Source organism: Python bivittatus, unplaced genomic scaffold (genome assembly GCF_059951505.1).
Source record: "Python bivittatus isolate LINGU-HERP-01145 unplaced genomic scaffold, Pbiv_v1 ctg000700_np1212, whole genome shotgun sequence".
Classification (NCBI taxonomy): Eukaryota; Metazoa; Chordata; class Lepidosauria; order Squamata; family Pythonidae; genus Python; species Python bivittatus.
Window position 1 is genome coordinate 79,727,014 of NW_028277098.1, and position 18,734 is coordinate 79,745,747.

Genomic DNA, 18,734 nt, shown 5'->3' on the forward strand with positions numbered 1-18,734 from the left:
AACTCCCAGTAACTTCAGTCTGTTCCCCCTTTTGAAAGAGTAGATATCCAATTCATTTTTCTTTGCTTTGCTTGTACACAAATTCTCATTTTTATTCTTATACTTAGTCATAATGTGGTGTTAGGTCTGCATTAGGTATTAATGTTAGAGAGGGGAAAATAACTTTAAGCATGTTGACTGAGCCACATTACACCTCAGGTATATACTGTGATTTGACTGAAACGGTCCTGCAGAGACAAGACTACCTTGTGAGAAGTTCCCCCAAAAGGGAAAGGAGACTCCGTAGTTCATATCAGTAAAAAGGAGTATCAGATACACAGGTCCAATGGTTCACCTTCATGTGTAGAACCAAGGTTAACCAGCCCTATGCGATTATTAGATTTAAGGTTCTCATACACAGCCTAGTTCCTGAACTCAATTAATAAAAAACAGCTGAAATATTTTGTTATTTTAAAATATTCTTAGCAAGGAAGTAAAGAACTTTGAATAAAAAATGGAATTCTTTATATCAATTGTATATTCTTGGTTAATAAAAAAGAATGAAAGGGGAGAATCACTTATAACCACTTAGAATTTAAGAAATGCAAGCACACTGAGTCTTCAAAAGAAGCTGCACTATAACTCCCAGGAGCCCCAGCAGATTTGTCCAACGGTGGTTGATGCTGGGAGTTGTAGGTTAGCAATGACTAGCACTTCATCTATTTTTATTCTAGGAGGCATGATGAATAAGTAATTATCTGTAATTATCCCTTCACTGATACCTTTTAACAACTTATTTACATTTAAATTGTAATAGTCATTGCTTATTTTAAATGTTGTCACAGGACAGCATTTCTCTGCACTCTAAGAAAGCAGAATTGTTAAGCTGATATATATAGGAATTCTTTAGTTTTTATATAAAAATATCATTTTTATATAATGCCCTAATCCAAGAACAAGGTAACAATTTAATGTTTTGATTTTTTTTTGTACAGAAAATCTGAATGAAGCAAGCAGTATCCTCCTATTCTTTGAAAAGATAGCAACCTGAGATTAGCAACAAAATTTCACAGCACTTTCCTGACAAATTAAGGGATTGCTACATATCCATCTTTCTTTGGTGGAACAGCTGTATTTTAATTATCCCCATACATGGCATGACAGAGTACCAATTTCTTCTTTCAAGGAAACCATGATTTCCACAGGCTTTTCATTTAGCCAGATAAAAAGCTGAAATATACGAGCAACCAGTGATGAAGGAGCAGCTGCATCCACAGAACGCTGGAAATCTCAAGGAACTGGTGAGGAAGACTAAAGAAGAGAGACACCAGCAGAGTGCCCAGAAGCTACAGAAAAAATCCAGTTAAGAAACATTTACAAATATGTCTCCCATCTTTATTGCTAGTCTTCAAGGCAGTTCAGTGAAGATTGTTACTGCACAAATCAGTCATGGTGTAGCAGAACTTTAGAATTATTATCTATGTAAACACTTCCATTCACATACTGTGCTCTGTTTTAGCATGTTATGAGAATCTAGGGAATTGTGACTTAGTTAACACACCAGGGCTTGGCTAAAGGGACAGGCAACCTGCACAGAGTTCTCAAGTACCCCATCAGTAGCCTCTCAGTAGCCTGAGATCATACCAACAATATCTTGGTTTCGGGGGATTTCAGAATAGTGGCAATAGTGCTTTGCCTCCCAGTCTTAAATCTCCCCTCCCCCAGAGGCAAAACATGGATTGAAAGAATGTGACTCTCCCCTTTCAGATGGCCGCCTGCAACATCCAGAAAGTTGGGAGACTGAACTGGGTCCCAGTTTCTCAGATGTTGCTCACATCTGGCTGAGGGGAATGTGCAAACCCAGCACTGAAATTTCATCATCTTTGAAATGAATTGTTACAGAGATGTAGCTGCTAATTCTTACAATAACTGTAGATATGACAAACCTGGAAAAAATACAGATTCTCTTAATTGTCTGCTGGCTTAAATGCAGCTGGGACCAAGAGCAACTAAACGCTGCATAAAATTACAGTATTAGATCCATGTGCATGCACATTAAAAAATGGTAACTGTGCATGCTCTGGGTTATATGGTACAGCCTATAATCTCTTTTGACAACATTGGCCTCTGAGTTCTAAGAACTAAATATTGACCAGGACTATTTGTTGAACATGAGCCAGTAACTCTGAGCCAAGCCATATATGATGGGTGGGTGGAATGAAACATAAGCCTCTCATTTATGTATAGAATGCAAGGCAGGGGAGAAAAAGAGCACACTCAGGGCTCTAATTTATCCAACATAGTGAGCCTACAGGTAAAAATTGCTGAGTACTCCTCTGCCTTACTTTGCTCAGGGACTTTTCACGTAGCCCAACTTTGATGGCACCTATGAGACAGATTCCCTTCTTCTATGGATCTAGTAAAGAGAGGGCCATTATCACTCATCTACTATGAGTAGATTTACTTACCACGGTTGTATTATACATAGAATTCTTCTCAAAACAATACTGTTTGACGCATTGGTCCAATTGGTCTAAAATAAGAGCAGACAGGCTTTTTCCATGGACTGTTTCTTTTGAACTTAAGTGGACAGGCTTTGGGCCCAGTTTTTCTACAACCGGAGCCATCTTCATATCAAATTTTAAGCTTTTCTGGACTTGTTGCTTCGGCTGTTATTTCCACTGGGTTCATGTTCAGACTTGAGGTCAGTATTCCCATCAGGATCATCACAGGGTGGCATCTTTATTTCTTTTGTAATGGGAACTTCAGCTAAAAATATATATATCAGGATTTTATATCAATGCAACGCAAAAAAGGAAACTAGAAAGATGGGCCTTTTTCGTTAGATACAGAAGGTATAACAGTTGAACATGGTCTATCTACCTATGGTGCATTTCAAATATAGATTTTTAAAATGTATAACATTGCTATCTAAAGGAGACAATTCTGTTATTTCATCAAAGTTGGAAATCAAAAGCTAAATTAGATTCCTGATCTCTACTTTCTAATGCATGAAATCTTTCTTGCTCCAATAATGAAAGGTAGTTTATAATTGTTTTCAACATGATTAACACTATATGAGTTTAACAACAAGTGAAAAATCTGTATAATCATTTCAAGAGGCAACTTCATATACTCAAAATTGGATAGGTATTTCTAATTATGAATGTGATGCTTTGAAGAGGGTTATTTCTACATGCTGGGAAGGGCAATCAAGACATGCACCATTATTCAAGTTGAAATGCTGCTGCCTTAACTGTTCATAATGTCATTCAAAATGCTTCAGTTAGATTTGTACGTAACAAGCCATGTGCACATATCTGTAAGAAACCAATTGAATCCAGGATGCTTGTTCCCCTAAGTGGAAGCCATAGCTATTTGTATTGTAAAATGTTGCTTTTGATAACACATACCACTAATAGTTCTGGAGTTGTGGTGGACTAGCACCATTCCAGACTTCATATTTTGCAAAAAGGAGTTTTATTCTGATAGGAACATTTCCATTGCCAAGTGATGGTACACTGGGATAATTACTTCTGACTCTCAAATGTACCAGTATATTTCCAAGCACATAAAGCTGACATTTTACTTACATAATTTGTAACTAAGAGGCACTCAAGTGTGCTTCCACTGACACAGTTTGCCTAGAAAGGTACAATTTTAGTAGTCTTTGTCCCAGAGCATGTAGCCATGGAATCCCAAAAATCTTTGCTTTTTGCTTCAAGAAATCTGCATTAACAGGACAATAAAGTGGTAAATCTCTTAATTTACAGTAAGGTAGCAACTTAGGTTGCTTTTGGACATAGCATAAAAGCACAACACTCTCTGCTCAGTCAATTTCACAAACTGCAATCACTCAAGATCCTTCTCCTTGAGTGAAAAATATAAAGTTAAAAAATGCCAAAGAAGTTAAAACTTGAGGTAGTACAGCATGCATATGTAACTGTGATTCCCTTGACATGGCCAACTTTGGACACACATATACACACAGCCATAAGCAGCTGCATGACACCTGGCTACTATCCTTATCTTCCTTGAACAACCAGAGCTTCCTCCAGCTGTCCAACTGAAAAGAGCTAATAACAGCAACTAGCCAGCTCCTTATTCCTTGTTGCTTTCCTAGGGGTTCTATCTGCAGCAAGGAAAAACAGTTTTAAAACAGAAACTAGCTCCTGTATGTTAAGAACAACAAACTCCTTTTAAAAATAAAGTCTGGAGGGGGGTAGGGATAGTAGAAAGATAAAATGAATTCTTGCACACAGAAACCACTTACCCTGCAGCTCCAGAGGAAACACTGCAAAACTGTCTTCACATTTCCACAGTATTTCCTTTGGAGCATGAACCAAGATAATAGTTAATCATCTCAGCCTCCAAAGCCATGGAAGCCCCTATAGTGTCATCAGGATACAGGGAATGGTACCAACCTTAGTTCAGTGCAGCCTCCACCTAGGAGAGAACCTGAATCAGCTCTTGAGCATTTCTGCTTAAATGACTTAGCACATAATGTAGAAGAAATCAACTGAATATTTTGAAGTTTACCTACTATCTCCATTTTTAAATGAAGCAGGTCCTGTTAGAATAGACAGACTTATAAATGTAGTGCTAATTCTTCAGCCATGCTAATGTTTTTGACTGTCACAGGATATAAAAGGCAATTTATAATATCTTGGTACTCCCCAGATACCTTGGGCTACAACCCACATAATTCCTAGAAGTCATACTAAGAGAAAATGATAAAAATTGTAGTCTAGTATGGTTAGAAGTGATGAGCTTGGGGAAAGCAAGGCTTACCTTCATTAAGTAGATGTTGAAACCAAAAAACCAATAAGATCAATAGTATCCCAAATGGCAAACAAAACCAGAAAAAGAGAAAAGGAAATGTTAGGTCATTAATTAAAGGAACTAGCGGATACTTCATTTCTGGTTCAAAATCTAACTGAACTGACTATGCACGTCTTCCTAAGTTTTTGCTGTGTGACACTAAATATCTTTAGGTAACTACCCTCTCTTACTACATCATGACTTGAATCACAAAGCAGCTATGCTGTCATTCCAACACAGCTGATATTTTAAAAAAAAAACAGCCTTTACTCCTATTAAGAGGGGAATGTAACAGATTAAATGATAATTAGAGAAACTGCAGTACACCTGATATAAGGATACATCTTGCACTTTAATTTGAAACAAAATAAATAATAAAGATGGGTAATATTTCTGCTCTAAAGTCATTTTTACAGAAATATGCCATTTAAATCTAAAGGTCATTTTTCAAAAAAAAAAAAACTGCTTAAGCAGCTTAGGTATGTAACAGCATAATCTCTTGCAAAATTTTCTAGTAGCTGGATTATAAAAAACATGCTAAGTCAAACTTAACTGAATCATGGTTTACTGAATTTTCCCAACTGCCTGAGTTTACATAAAACCTTAATCCATAAATAAACAACATTCTTTGGAGTCATGTAGCACACTATACCACAAACTAGACAACCCATTTTAGGCCATCTTGTTCTAAGGACAGAGCTGCTATCAATAGGGTGAATTCCCACAAAAACTCTGTATAGAATTTCAAACAAGACAGATTATAGCTTTCCACAATATGTGAACCAGACACTATACCGCAGGTGGACAACCTGAAAACTGACAACAGTTTATTCCCAGTTTGAGGGGGGAAATAAATGAAATTGTAGTGTAGGTTCTAAAATAGGCATATGACTCTCCACTTAGATATCATTCCACCCACATGTATAATGTGGCAGCATAGGTGAAAGGAACAAGCCTTGAGGAATCCTATACTGGAGCAACCATGAGCACAATCACTCTTTCCCTACCTGTGATGATTGGAACCACATGCTCAAGAAAGAGCAGGGACACTGCAGAACAGATCCTCCAAGCCCCAGTCCTTGCAGGCAGTCCAAAAAGATGGTCATGGGTACTGCACTGTATCAACAACTACTGAGAGATTTAAGAGGACCAAGAGCAGCACATCCCCTCCTTCCAGGTCCCAACAAAGGTCATCCATCAAGGCAACCAATGCAATTTTTATCCCATGTCCAGACATGAAGCTCAACTGCATAAAGTCCAGAAAATGGTTCCTCTAGGATTCTGGGTAGCTGTATCTCCAGCTTCTTTTCCAAAACCTTCCCTTATAAAGGAAAGTTAGAGATCAGGTGATAGTTGTCTAAAATAGTTGGACTGAGAGGTGACTTCTGCAGATACCTATAAATAAACCATCCCCACTTTCAAGAAGGCCATCACCACCTTAATCGACTGTTACTCATCTCCAGAAATCCAGCTTCACCCACAGTAGAGGCTTTAAGGGAAAATAAACTCTTAGCTTTCATCTTCTTAGTAAGTTTCCCTGCCAGCCCTACTATTGTATAAGAAAGCTTACTTTAAGTCTTAACAGAATCATAATGCCTCTTAAAATTGTTCTTCAGCCTTCCCTAATCAGTTAGCCTCCAAACATGCTGGACCACAATCCCCATAAACTCCAGCCAATACAAGTCTGCTCGCTAATGAAAACCAGTCTCCAACATTTAGGGGGAGGGCATTAAACTGGGAAGGGGGGCGGAAATACTAACTTTCCTTCAACGGTCCTCTGTTTGGCTCAAGTTCTCGAGTCTGGTGCGTTTAAATATGCAGTTCAAAATCCCACCGCTTCAATAGAGATCAGCTTTGGACATGTATGCTTGCTCACCGACCCGCGCGGCAAAGTGGCAAACCAATCCTCTAAAGGAAGGAGCGGGCGATGCGCGCGTTTCACTGGTCTCCATGGTGATCCGTCTCGGGAACGGAACACTCCTTAGAAAGCCTTTGTTTCGAGTCGGAGAAAATACGGGGCGGGACCTGACCGGCGGGACGCTGTTTCCTGCGCTATGGAGGCGGCCGGAGGGGTGTTCTCGTTCCGCGACGTCCGCTGGGACCCGGACCCGGTGCTGGAAGCTCACCCGGCGGTGCGGCTGCCGGCTCCAGTTCCTCTGGTGCTGGATAATGGTTCGTTCCAGCTGCGTTTGGGCTGGGCCTGCCCGCACGCCGCGGTGCCTGACGAGCCCTTGCTCCGCTTCCGTTCATTAGTTGCCCGAAGTCGGGGAGCTCGTGGCGGCGCTGGTCCGGAAACGCAGGTGGGCAACGATCTGGGCAGCCCCGAGCCCCTCCGATGGCTCCTCCGCTCGCCTTTCGACCGCAACGTGCCTGTTCAGATGGAGCTTCAGGAGCTGCTCTTTGATCACGGCTTCCAGCGCCTGGGCGTCTCTTCGCAGGTAAGGAGGGGGGAAGCTGCGTGTCTGTTGGCAGTATTTGGTCCAAGCGCGACAGGTGAGAGCTTTGCACCGCTTTTGACTCGCAGCGCAGTTCTTGTGAGGCTAACTACAGCCGCTAGCAAATGGAGTCAGCCGTGACGTTTGAATCAAAGGCCTCTCTTTGGCTCTACAATATTCTCTGCGCGGGTACTGCGCATTGCCTCACTAACTGATGTCAGTAGGATTCATTCCGCAGCGGCTGGAAGTTCTCTAAGGCTAGAATGCAAAAAGCGGTGAATTGGATTGGACCAATGAGCGTCCTTAAATAAAAAACACTGTTCTTCAAAATAGATTGGGGAGAAAGTAATATAAGGCTTTTCTTCAGGACAGGCCAGTAGATAGCAAGAGCAGGAATGTAGAAGCAGGCTCTGCCCTCTAAGTATGTGTTCAAGATCTGAATGACTGTGTGTATTATTATGTATTAGGTATGTTCACCTAATGGTGAAGGTATGGCTGTGAGAGCTGGACTATAAAAAAGGCCGAGCACCGAAGAATTGATGCCTTTGAACTGTGGTGCTGGAGAAGACTCTTGAGAGTCCCCTGGACTGCTAGGAGGTCAAACCAGTCAATCTTAAAGGAAATCAACCCTGATTGCTCATTGGAAGGATCGATAATGAAGCTCAAGCTCAGATATTTTGGCCACCTAATGCGAAGAGAGATCTCTTTGGAGAAGACCCTGATGCTGGGAAAGATTGAAGGCAAAAGGAGAAGAGGACGGCAGAGGATGAGATGGTTAGATAGCATCACTGAAGCAATGAGCATGAAACTGAGCAAACTCAGGGAGGCAGTGAAGGACAGGAAGGCCTGGCGCAATATGGTTCATGGGGTCACGAAGAGTCGGACACGACTTAACGACTAAACAACAACAACAAATGTTCACCACCTTGAATTATATATAAAGCAGCAGCATAAAAATGTAATGAAAATATAATAGGCTTTTGAAAGCATGTATGCAGCATCTTTGCATATGCATAACATTACATTTACAAGGGTAAAATGCAAAATGATGCCTCCATCTCCATAATTTCAATTTAAATAGGGATATTTTAATAAATAAGGAAAGTAATCCTTGAAATGAGCTCTTTTATAACCTGCATTTACTTCTCCACATAATCACCACCATTTGCTACACACTTCTGTCGACAATGGACAAATGTCTTAAAGCTGTCGTTGAAGAACTCCGTGGTGGTCCTGACAGTCCTTTTCTACCTCTTCATTTGAGTTAAACAAATGCCCATGAGATATTCTTTCCATTTTGGGAAAAGGTGGATGGTGCCAAATCTGGACTGTATGGCAAATGGCGTATAACAGGGAGATCCAACTTCACAGTTGTTATTATTATTATATTGTTATTTCCCAACTTTTATATATTTGGTCAGCTCAAACGGCAAACATACTCAATACTCCTGCCTCCTATTTTCCCACAACAACCCTGTGAGGTAGGTTGGGCTGAGAGAGAGTGACTGGCCCAAAGTCACCCAGTTAGTTTTCATGCCTAAGGGAGGCCTAGAACTCAGTTTCCTGATTTTTAGGCCGGCACCTTAACCACTACACCAAACTGGCTCTTGAGTGGCTTGTGGGGTGTGAGGCCTAGCACTGCCATACAAGTTCTTCATGTGTCTCTGAACTCTGCTTAATTGTTGTTTCAAAGTTTTGAGTGTTGCAATGCAGTACTCTGAGTTTATAGTGATGCCAAGTTCACCATGTGAATAACATCATCTATATCCTAAACACCTATAACTGTGAGTTTTCCTGCTGCAACCTGGGCTTTTCATTTTTTTCCCTAAAGGTAAATCTTTATGATGATTTCCCATGTACTGACACTTTATTTCTGGATCATAATAACGAACCCATGTTGTTGTAACAGCACAGCTGTTACAGTGCTGTGAAGAAATTCCTTACATTCATTTTCATAGGATGACAATTGCTGACAATTGTTGAAGCTTTCATCTCTGCTGTTGGCATGTAAAAAACCCATCGAGCATGAACTTTCTGGTACTGAAAAACATCAAGAATGTGATACACATGGTCCTGGGAAATACCAAGTTTGACCAAATACCAATCATAGAAATACCAATTTCTCTTTGAGTGATCCACCAGCTGCCCTTAATCAGTTCATCAGCTTTTCTTATATAAAACTCGATGGTTGCTGCCAGATTGTCTACTTTGTTTTTGATCACACAAATTAGCTCTTTACCATCTTTACATTTTTTGGCCCAGTGATGCATAGCACTGATGTCAGCACTCATCACCAAAAACAACCTGCATCCATTGGTGAATTTCAATTGGAGGGATTCCTTCAGCAGTCAAAAATTCAATCACAGGTCATTGCTCAAGTGCAGTGATTACTTCCATTTCATGAACAGTAGCGACACAGCCTTTTCTCATACTTCCCACCAACTGAAGTGAAAAAAGAGATGTTAAAGTACATGTCAGAGCTTCTAACGCATCAGTACTGCCTTCTGTTGGCAACTTATAACATTGGAGGCATTTGTTTTCATTCAGCCCTCATCTTACAGGGCTGGTCTGCCCCATCTGGGCTGCAAAACTCAGGTAACCATTAGATGGTGTCAAACAGTTGGAATTGTTTGCCAGTCTAGAATGGGTAGTCCTGACATTACTATTAGTTTGTCTGCAACAAAGATTAGATTTTGGAAACATTTTGGACCTAGGAGGTAGAGGGGAAAGGTAATGGTAGCACAAATTATGTGGAAGATGCCAGATTGTCAGTCCTTGGTATTAGAGTACCTTCCAAATCATAAAAATGCTCTTTCCCTTTTGATGTATATTAAATATTTTTACAGAGAGCTCAGGCTTTGTCTATATTGTTATCCTAGCACCTTAACTCACAGATCCATATTGTTCTGTAAAAAGTAGAAGTAGAACCTGAGCCTTGGGCAGAAAAATGTTCTCTCAAAGAATTGGAATGAGATTAGAGTTGTGTTCTGCATGCATATCCCCTGTTGATTTAATGGAAACATGCAAATGCCCAATTTGCCAAATCACTCTCTACGTGGCTAATCTGCAGAATAAATTAGCCAGTCCAGAGCCTTTGTGGGAAAAAGTTCAGTCATGAAAGATTCCTATCTCCAAGAAAGATTACATTATTCAGATATCAGCACATAATTCTTGTTTTGTAAGTGTTGTGTACATTACAGGCATTTACACTTTTTTGTTGAAGAATGGTGCACAGAATCTGCAGTATACAGATTATACTTGTAGAAAAATCCTTTACTTCTGTGATCATTAATGCATATATGCACATTTTAGCTTGCATATCTGTGGAAGAACATATGGCAATACTTTTCTTATCAGGTGTTATGAGTTAGATCCTTATACTGAGTATTACATTTTTAAGTGCTGCATTCATAGGCATTTGTAATAAATGTCCATGACATTTGCATGATGCCATGACACAAATGTCATTACTTGTCCCCCTTCACTATCCCTGTGTATGAGCATGGCTATGTTGATTTTCTTAGATCTGTCTTCTTGTTGAGGATCCACATATTGTCATTCTTTTTCTTAATTTCATTATAGGGCTGTGTTGACCATCCAGTTGTGATAACAGAGGCTGTCTGCAACCCTCTCTATTCAAGGCAAATGATGTCAGAGCTCCTGTTTGAATGTTACCAAGTTCCAAAGGTTTCTTATGGTGTGGACAGCTTGTACAGTTTCTATCATAACAAAAGGCAAAGCTGGCCTTGCAGTGGTCTCATAGTTTCTTCTGGGTACCAGTGTACTCATATTTTACCAGTCTTAGATGGCAGGTGAGTTTTTCCCTGTTTACCCATAGAATGCAATGTTTCATGAATTAATAAGTAGTTACCCTTTGTGTGTGTGTGTGTGCAGTTTAAACTTCTGGCCTGGGTTTTGGGATAGCAGGTGCCTTGATGAATAGCTTACATTGAAGACTGGACAGAAGAACTCTGACTCTGTCCTCCTGAATTCTCTCAGTGGACTTTGATAGAATCAATTAAGATACTTTGATAGAATCAATTAAGATACTTTTCCTTATATCTCTGGTTGGGACTTGGGTGCACATTATAACAGTAAGGTCAGCCCTATATGAAGAGTGGAAGGCTGTGTTTTGGGAATCTTTGCTATACTTCTTGTGCACCAGGTTTTGAGATATCTATAGATTTTGTCTTTTTTTACGTTTTCTTTTTAATATCTACATCAAAGAGTTCCAACTTCTTTCCCAAGGGCTGCACCAGGCTTATGGCATACTGATAGCCACACCCCAAAAGTGGTGCTGGGAATGCCGAGGGCTATTTTGAAAGGGAGCTTGAGGCGTTAGGTGAAATATGTACTGTCAGGGTCTGTAGGCTTTAAATCATCCAAATCACTCCAGGGCTTCTTAAAGTTCCTCAGTTTCCCCAAGTGCAAAAAAAAAAAAAAAGGCCAAACTTATTTTACTCTGTGTATTTGGAGGGGGGGCAGGAACGAGGTGCCTTTGACCCAAGAAGTATACTGATGGGTGAAATATTGTCCTTGGGCAATTATTTTTACATCCCTGATCTACATGAAACTGCTAACATAGTTTAGAGGTATGAGTTGACAGGTTGTCATAATGTGGTTCTTTTTCTTTTCCATCTCCTAAATTCAAGGAAGTAATGGAAAAACCCTAGACAGGCTTGTGTGGGCAGTTTAGGCTTAATGAGGAACAAACAACCTGAAATATGTGCCAGATAAGATTGAAGACTGCACATTAGAGAAGTTTCTCATCTCAATGAAAGCATATGACTGAAGGGCCAGTTCAGCTATTTGGAGCTCTCCTATAGTCAGTGACTATATTTGCATTATATTCTGCTAAACTTAATGTGGATTCTATGGTTTTGCATTGGTGTGTTATATAAATGTAGCCGTTGAAGTTTATTGAACAGTGGTTAGTGCAAAACATGACTTAGCACAATACATGAATCTAGCCAATGTAATTTTGGAGATTAGAAGTGTCTTTTACAAACTGAAGCCTTATTTAAAGAATACTCTGCTGATTTAGTATGTATGTCTGTGATATCCAAACTTGATTTTCACAATCTATTGTGCTGAAAACCTCAGTTGGTACAGAATGTGGCAGTTAAAAACACTTAGCAGAAACTAATTTTCATTCATCTGTTCTATACCAGTTACACTGGCTGCTTATCACTTTTCTGACTCACCCAATTTAATGCTCTGTGAGAAGGTGAGAGCCAAAGTCAATCCTTTTTCAGTTGTCTTAAATCTCTTATTTAGCCTTTGGGAGTGGATTAAATGTATTTTTTCTTCTGTTCAATAGGATACTGTGTGTGTGTGTGTGTGTGTGTGTGTGTTGAATAATTTTCATTGAAAGCATGATTTAGTTTTTGTGGATTGGGATATTTTAACTATATTTTAATTATTTCAGTATACACAAGTCATGAAGATCTCTTAAGATTTTCCACTGTATGGATGAAAACCATGATAATATTGACTGTGGATATGGCATAAATGGCTATTTGAAAACTCTTTAGAACTTGGATTCTGATAGAAAAAATTAAACTATTCCTTACAGCCTAATTTTTCCTCCATTTTTGTGAATTGTTAGGTTAGATGCTCGAAATTGTAAGCGTATAAATCTTGGAGGATGCCAGGCAGCTCTGTATCTTCAGCGTCTCCTGCAACTGAAATATCCAGGGCATTTTGCTGCCATCACACTCAGCCGTGTGGAAGAAATACTCCATGAGCACAGCTATATTGCAGAAGATTATAAAGAAGGTAAGGCATTGCTGTCAATGGTTATCATGCAGCTTTATTTCCTTTGTGTCCTATTATTTTGTAAAACTTACTTGGTAGTCTTAAGAAGAAGAAAAAATAGTGAATTTTATATTATTGAAGAGGTATGAAAGTATCTAAAATTAAAGTCATGCTGATTGGAGGTTGCTTTGATCTTGTTTGCAAATCTGTATTAAAACAAGGCGTTACAACATATGTAATTATTGCCACACCCAAAAAATACAGTATTTTCGTTTAGTTCTAACAAACAGTAGTTTTATAGCAGTGCAGATTTTCACAAGGAGTCAATGTGCTCTTAAAGAAGATGGAAGTGTGTTTGTAACCGGGAGTCTTGTGATCTGAATGGGAGAGCACAGTTGGTTTTGGTTGGAGTTGCATTCCATTAAAGGGCCAGGTTAGCATGCTATGTAAATTCAGCCACAATGGCTTATTCCAAAAAACACAATTAAAAAAATGATGTCTTAGTATGAATCCAGCTAATGTAATTTCAGTGACTAAGATAAAATAACTACAGCCTTATCTGAAGAACACAAATCTTTTAACATATGCTTTGATTTCATATATCTGTAATTATTGCAATGAACTCTATGTATGGTTCTTCAATCTAGGAAGTTCAACAAATATAGGGTGTAGGCTAAAATACATATTCTTGGTTAAATCAACAAATGTGTTTAGAATGTGAGTAGAGAGATGAAAAAGTGACCCACTGGAAAATTGTGTTTCCTTATTATGTATTGGAATAACAGACACCAATATACTGCATATTGTTATATGCTGATGCTAATTTGTTTTCTAGGAATAAGCACAAAGCTGAGTGGTTAATACAGTAATACAGGGATTGGATAGATTGTTTTATTTTTTATATTTTTGTTTAACTTATACCATGAATGATTTGATATATTCTCTTATGAATATATTATGAATTGTCAAGTCTTTTTTTATTGTAGGACATATAATTACAATGTACAAATAAATATTGCAATTTGGAAATTCTGTACTTCCGTCATTGTTTAGATCCAAACAACATAATCAGAGCAAACCAATGGAAACCAGTGGATTTTAAGCTGGACTTAATTAATTTTAAGTGTCATTGATTTTGGTGGATGTATGGTAATTATGCTACAAACCGGATCCAAGCTACCTCCCCCACCCCAAAATCCATTTGAACTCTACTTTTGTCATTATTGGAAAACTGTTAAAACATGATTGTTCTGACAGATGTAATGGTGTGTGGGAAAGATCTTGGGAGATGAGGTGAAGAGATGCTGTCCAGGGAATGGTGAGATAAGAGACAGCATAGCCTGCAGCTGCATAGTGGGCAGAGCAAGAGGCTCAGAAGGGACCATCCCTAAGTTCTCGGGCTGTAAAGGAGATGGCAGGAGAATTGTACTTTCAGACTTGCAAGATTCTGCTAATGTAGCTTAACAATAAAGTAGAATTAGTTCGTCTGGTCATGTTTCCTGTCTAGTCTACCTGATAAGACTGACACAAGTCTCTGGAGATTAACACCTGCACTTTGTCTGCCATCTGTTTGACAGCATGCTTTTTAAAAAATTTGTATTGTTTTTAATCAGCATTATGAGTTACTTGATGGTGTTGCTCATTTGTGATTTAGGTTTGTGAACTGTCTAGAGATGTGCAATTGTGCAATAAAATACCAGTAATGAAAAATAAATAAATAAAGCACAGTAGGCTAGATCCATATTTGATTCCCTTGAAATCAGTGGGATAGCTTAATAATTCTGTTTATTTGGGACCTAAGAAGAACTAGTTTAGTTAGGTGCTAGTTAAATGTATTGTGCGATCTGATCAACAATTGGCTTTATGAAGGACAATGAGAAGAACTGCTTCTCTAATTTTTATGATACTGATTATTGACAAGTTCCATTGATGCATGCTGTTGGCCTTTTCTAGCCTTGTGGTTTCCACTGGAATTTTCTCAGAGAGTAGTACTTTGCCCTGTGGTTTCTGCTTTCCAATTTCTGTTTTCTGGCATCGTAGACATACGAAGTTTCCTGTTCTTTCTTCTCTTCTACAGATTGGTGCAAAGTCACTCATAAAATGCATGTAGGTTTTCCCACAGTGGGCAATTTATTTATTAAGCATTGGGTAGCAGTTACTTTTCTCTCTCCTGCCACTCCCCCCCCCAAATTTTACATGGCTTTTCCTTAATTTCTCAGGGTATTTGCATAGGGGGCTGTTGATTGCATCTGGGCAAAATTTGTTACAGTGTATTAAAACTATTTGAACAGAGATGCAAAAGTGGCGATCACCTGAATACTATGAGAACAATGTGCATAAGATGCAGCTGCCTTTTTCAAATAAGCTGCTGGGGAGTACAGTCACATCTGAGGAGAAGCAAGAGCGACGGCAGCAACAACTTCGACGGCTTCAGGAACTTAATGCTCGCCGTCGAGAAGAAAAGCTTCAGCTGGATCAAGAGAGACTGGAGAGGCTGCTCTATGTTCAGGTAACTCTGTGCACTGCTGGAGTTGTAGTTTTAGTTTGGAGGAAGTAAAAATGAGAAGCTGAGGGAGGATTATTCTTGGAACTGCATTCTCAGTAAAATATTTGTTCTCAGAGTGTCATTTGGATACCATACCAATGAAGGAATTAAAGATATCACATGGTTGCCAGCAAATAAAAACAAGTTACTTATTAATTTAGAAATCAATTTGTTTCTCTTCTCCAAATACCAGATGTAATTTTCTGCAGAAATTCCCTTGATTATAATAGGAAATAGGCAGTGAAAGCTAGCGTGGTACCATGTACCACGTTCATGGTAAAAGTAAACTCTTTTTAATGCTTCTGTTTGTAGGAACTGCTAGAAGATGGTCAGGTGGATCAGTTTCACAAAGCTTTGATGGAACTGAACATGGACTCTGCTGAGGAACTTCAGTCTTATATCCACAAGCTAAGTTTGGCCATTGAGCAAACTAAGCAGAAAATCCTCCAGGCAGAAGTGAGTGTTGAAGTGGACGTTGTGGACAGCAAGCCAGAGGTACCACACGTCAGCATCAGTATATGGAAAACATATGTTTGTTCTCTTGATTGTGCAACTTCACACAAGTGTACGCATTTCTCCTACTGCTCTTTGTTTTGCCGTCCTTCATTTGTTGTTAAGAATCATTTGCAGCATGATAAGAAGATTGTACCCAATAAAAATCCTCTGAAAAACAAATATATTCCAGAGGGCTTGGAAAGTTTTGCGGGGGAAAAAAAGCTCTAGGGAAATCCCAAGGGGGAAAACATCTTCTTCCCTAAAACAAGCAACTGAAAAGAAACCCATGAACACTGAACAGACTCATATAATACTGAATGCAAGTTGGAAAAGTATAAGCGACACATGTTAAAATTTTCATGTATATTAATCTCAGTGCCTAGTAGCCCTATCTACTTACACTGCTTTATTTTAGCACTCTTGAGAAAAATTTACTTATTCATGGATTAAATGTTTCCTATTTAAGGCCAAGGAGTCAGGAGATAAAGCCTGTTTAAGTTGGAGGTGTGACAAGTTCCTCTTTTTACTATTGTTCCCCAACCACTCATGTTTCACTATCAGAAAAAGCTGAGGACACTGAGACAAGGGCATACTAGAACAGACATTGTAGTAATGATTGAGGAAATGGGAACAAAGTAGGTACATACATGCTCTATTAGTTCTGAGATATTTAGCTCAACAGGTATACTTAACAGAAATTGCCATTACTGAATCTTATGGAGATGATTTGCCTGTACAAGGATTCTTGCTATAAAATTAGAATGTGATTGCTAGAACAATTTTGTGGAGTCCTTGAGGTTCTCTGAGCTTGGTTGTTTTCTTGCAAATGTTTCATTACCTGGCTAGGTAACATCTTCAGTTCAGGATGGGGTTTGCTCTTTGTTTATATACTGTGGCATGCCCTGCCAATGTTGGTGGGGGTGTGGGTTTTGTTTTGTTTTATTTTTTCCCTCTTGTAGTTCCTTGATTAGGGTATTGTTTACTGCTTGACTGTATGTCTGGTGGTAATCTTGGTGTTAATCTTTGCTTATCTGGGTGATGATTGCTGGTAAGGAGATGTTCTGGTCTTTTGTTTTCCTTTCTATTGTCTCTCTTGAATAGTGTGTAGATGTTGTTTATCTCTATGTGCCTGTTGTTGGCTGCCTTGTCTGAATACCAAGCTTCCAGGAATTCCCTCCCATTTTTGGATTTAGCTTGGTCTAGAACAATTTTGTTGAGTTAGAGCAAAAGCAGTAGAAAAGAGCATAACATACCCACGAACATAAGTGTATATGAATATTCAACATTAGCTAACAGTTCATTCTGAGCCCCTGTTTTTCATAGTAGCTAAATTCCTTTTTATATAGTTGCTGTATGGATTTATTTCCTTGAACATTTCCCTTAAATGCTTTTCGCACTTCTTTGGAGAAAGAAGAGTCATGATCTGAAGATAATTACATCTTTCAAAATTTATTTTTTTTAAGAATGCATTTTGCTTACATTCAAAGGAATGTTTAATATTTATCCTTATGTAAATTTTATTTTAAGATGTGTAGATTACTTTTTTCATATTTGCCACCTTTAAAAATAGTGTATTTGGTTTGCAACTGGAAAAGTAAATTCTTGGAATGTTATTCCCAACCCTGATGTAGCATAATAGCTGTAAGTAACAAACTTAGATTTAAAACCTCATCTAGTAAATAATTTTTACTTGATGATGCCTTTAGTCACTATGTATGTGGACTCATACATCTTCCTTCATGTTAGCAGTCCTTTTGTGTTGTCCTTTGGGAGCATAATAACTACTTTCACTGACTGTTGCAGCTGAAACTAGCAATTTTCCAAAATTCACATCTTATTTTGCCAATAAATGTTTATTTACCAAGGTTGGGTCAACAGGATAGAGGATGAAATATTTGATGAGTCTATTGGTGATTCTAAAAATATGTCAAGCTTGAGACACCTTAAAAATTAGGTTAACCCTGTTAGAGACTGCTTGAAATGATCACAGTTTAGAACAGAGGAATAATGTTGCAACATATAACTTGTCCATTTAAAATAATTGGAAATATGAAAACATGCTTACAAGGCTTCAGTCTGAACTTCACTCAGTAGGAAATAACTTACAGAATTTGGAACTTTAAGAGTATTTGCCTCTTTTCAGAAAACAGCATAGGTATTGGTTTAGTTAATTGTTACAACTCCTTGTAACCTTTTTCTCTTCCAAGATTCCTGACCTTGATCCCGTGGGCAGTGAACAATCCATGGAAGATGTAGAAAGCGTGAATGATTTTGAGCCTTTATTTGCTGAGGAGCAATCTGAAGTTGAAAAACCGGTTACTACAATACAGGTTTGTTTTTAAATAGACACAATCTCAATTTCAGATAAATGTTTGCTAATTTGCTTTCTGAAATCCAGTCAATTGGGTTGGAGGAGTGGATGATGTTGGATGGAATTTTCCTTCATAGTAAAGTTAGAACTGTAGTAATCTAAACTGTAGAGATGACAAATTGAAATTGTGTCTGGAAAGAAAGGCTTACTGGTTTCCTAAATCCTATTGATATGAAATTGAGATTGCAATGCTGTGTAGTGAAAATAAATTCTGTTAAACTCTATGAAATTTTCTTCAAAATAAACCTGCACATGATTGGTCTAAAGAAGTCCTAGGTCAGCCATTTTAGGAAATTAAAAAGAACATTGCTAGATCACAACAGTGTGCCTA

General features: G+C 38.6%; 2 protein-coding genes across 4 annotated transcripts in view; one reads left to right on the forward strand and one right to left on the reverse strand.

The window, feature by feature from the left end:
* Positions 1–1,119: 1,119 nt before the first annotated feature.
* ADIG (adipogenin) lies at positions 1,120–5,153 on the reverse strand. Its single transcript, XM_025177599.2, is given in 5 exon segments — positions 1,120–1,241; positions 1,244–1,325; positions 2,448–2,623; positions 2,626–2,748; positions 4,771–5,153. Coding segments are annotated over 5 exon segments (630 nt in total). The 5' UTR covers positions 4,898–5,153.
* Positions 5,154–6,724: 1,571 nt separating this feature from the next.
* ACTR5 (actin related protein 5) overlaps positions 6,725–18,734 on the forward strand; it is a 39,874-nt gene continuing 27,864 nt past the window's right edge. For 2 of the 3 annotated variants that reach the window (XR_003086640.2, XM_007422362.4), the window contains exons 1-6: positions 6,725–7,238; positions 10,818–11,047; positions 12,844–13,013; positions 15,284–15,501; positions 15,850–16,032; positions 18,240–18,362. Coding sequence is in view for 2 of the 3 variants with exons in the window: in XM_007422362.4 (XP_007422424.2) it covers positions 6,855–7,238; positions 10,818–11,047; positions 12,844–13,013; positions 15,284–15,501; positions 15,850–16,032; positions 18,240–18,362 (1,308 nt within the window). In the remaining variant the exon portion in view is untranslated. The remainder of the gene's footprint in view (positions 7,239–10,817; positions 11,048–12,843; positions 13,014–15,283; positions 15,502–15,849; positions 16,033–18,239; positions 18,363–18,734) is intronic. The other variant, XM_007422363.4, reaches the window with a different exon arrangement.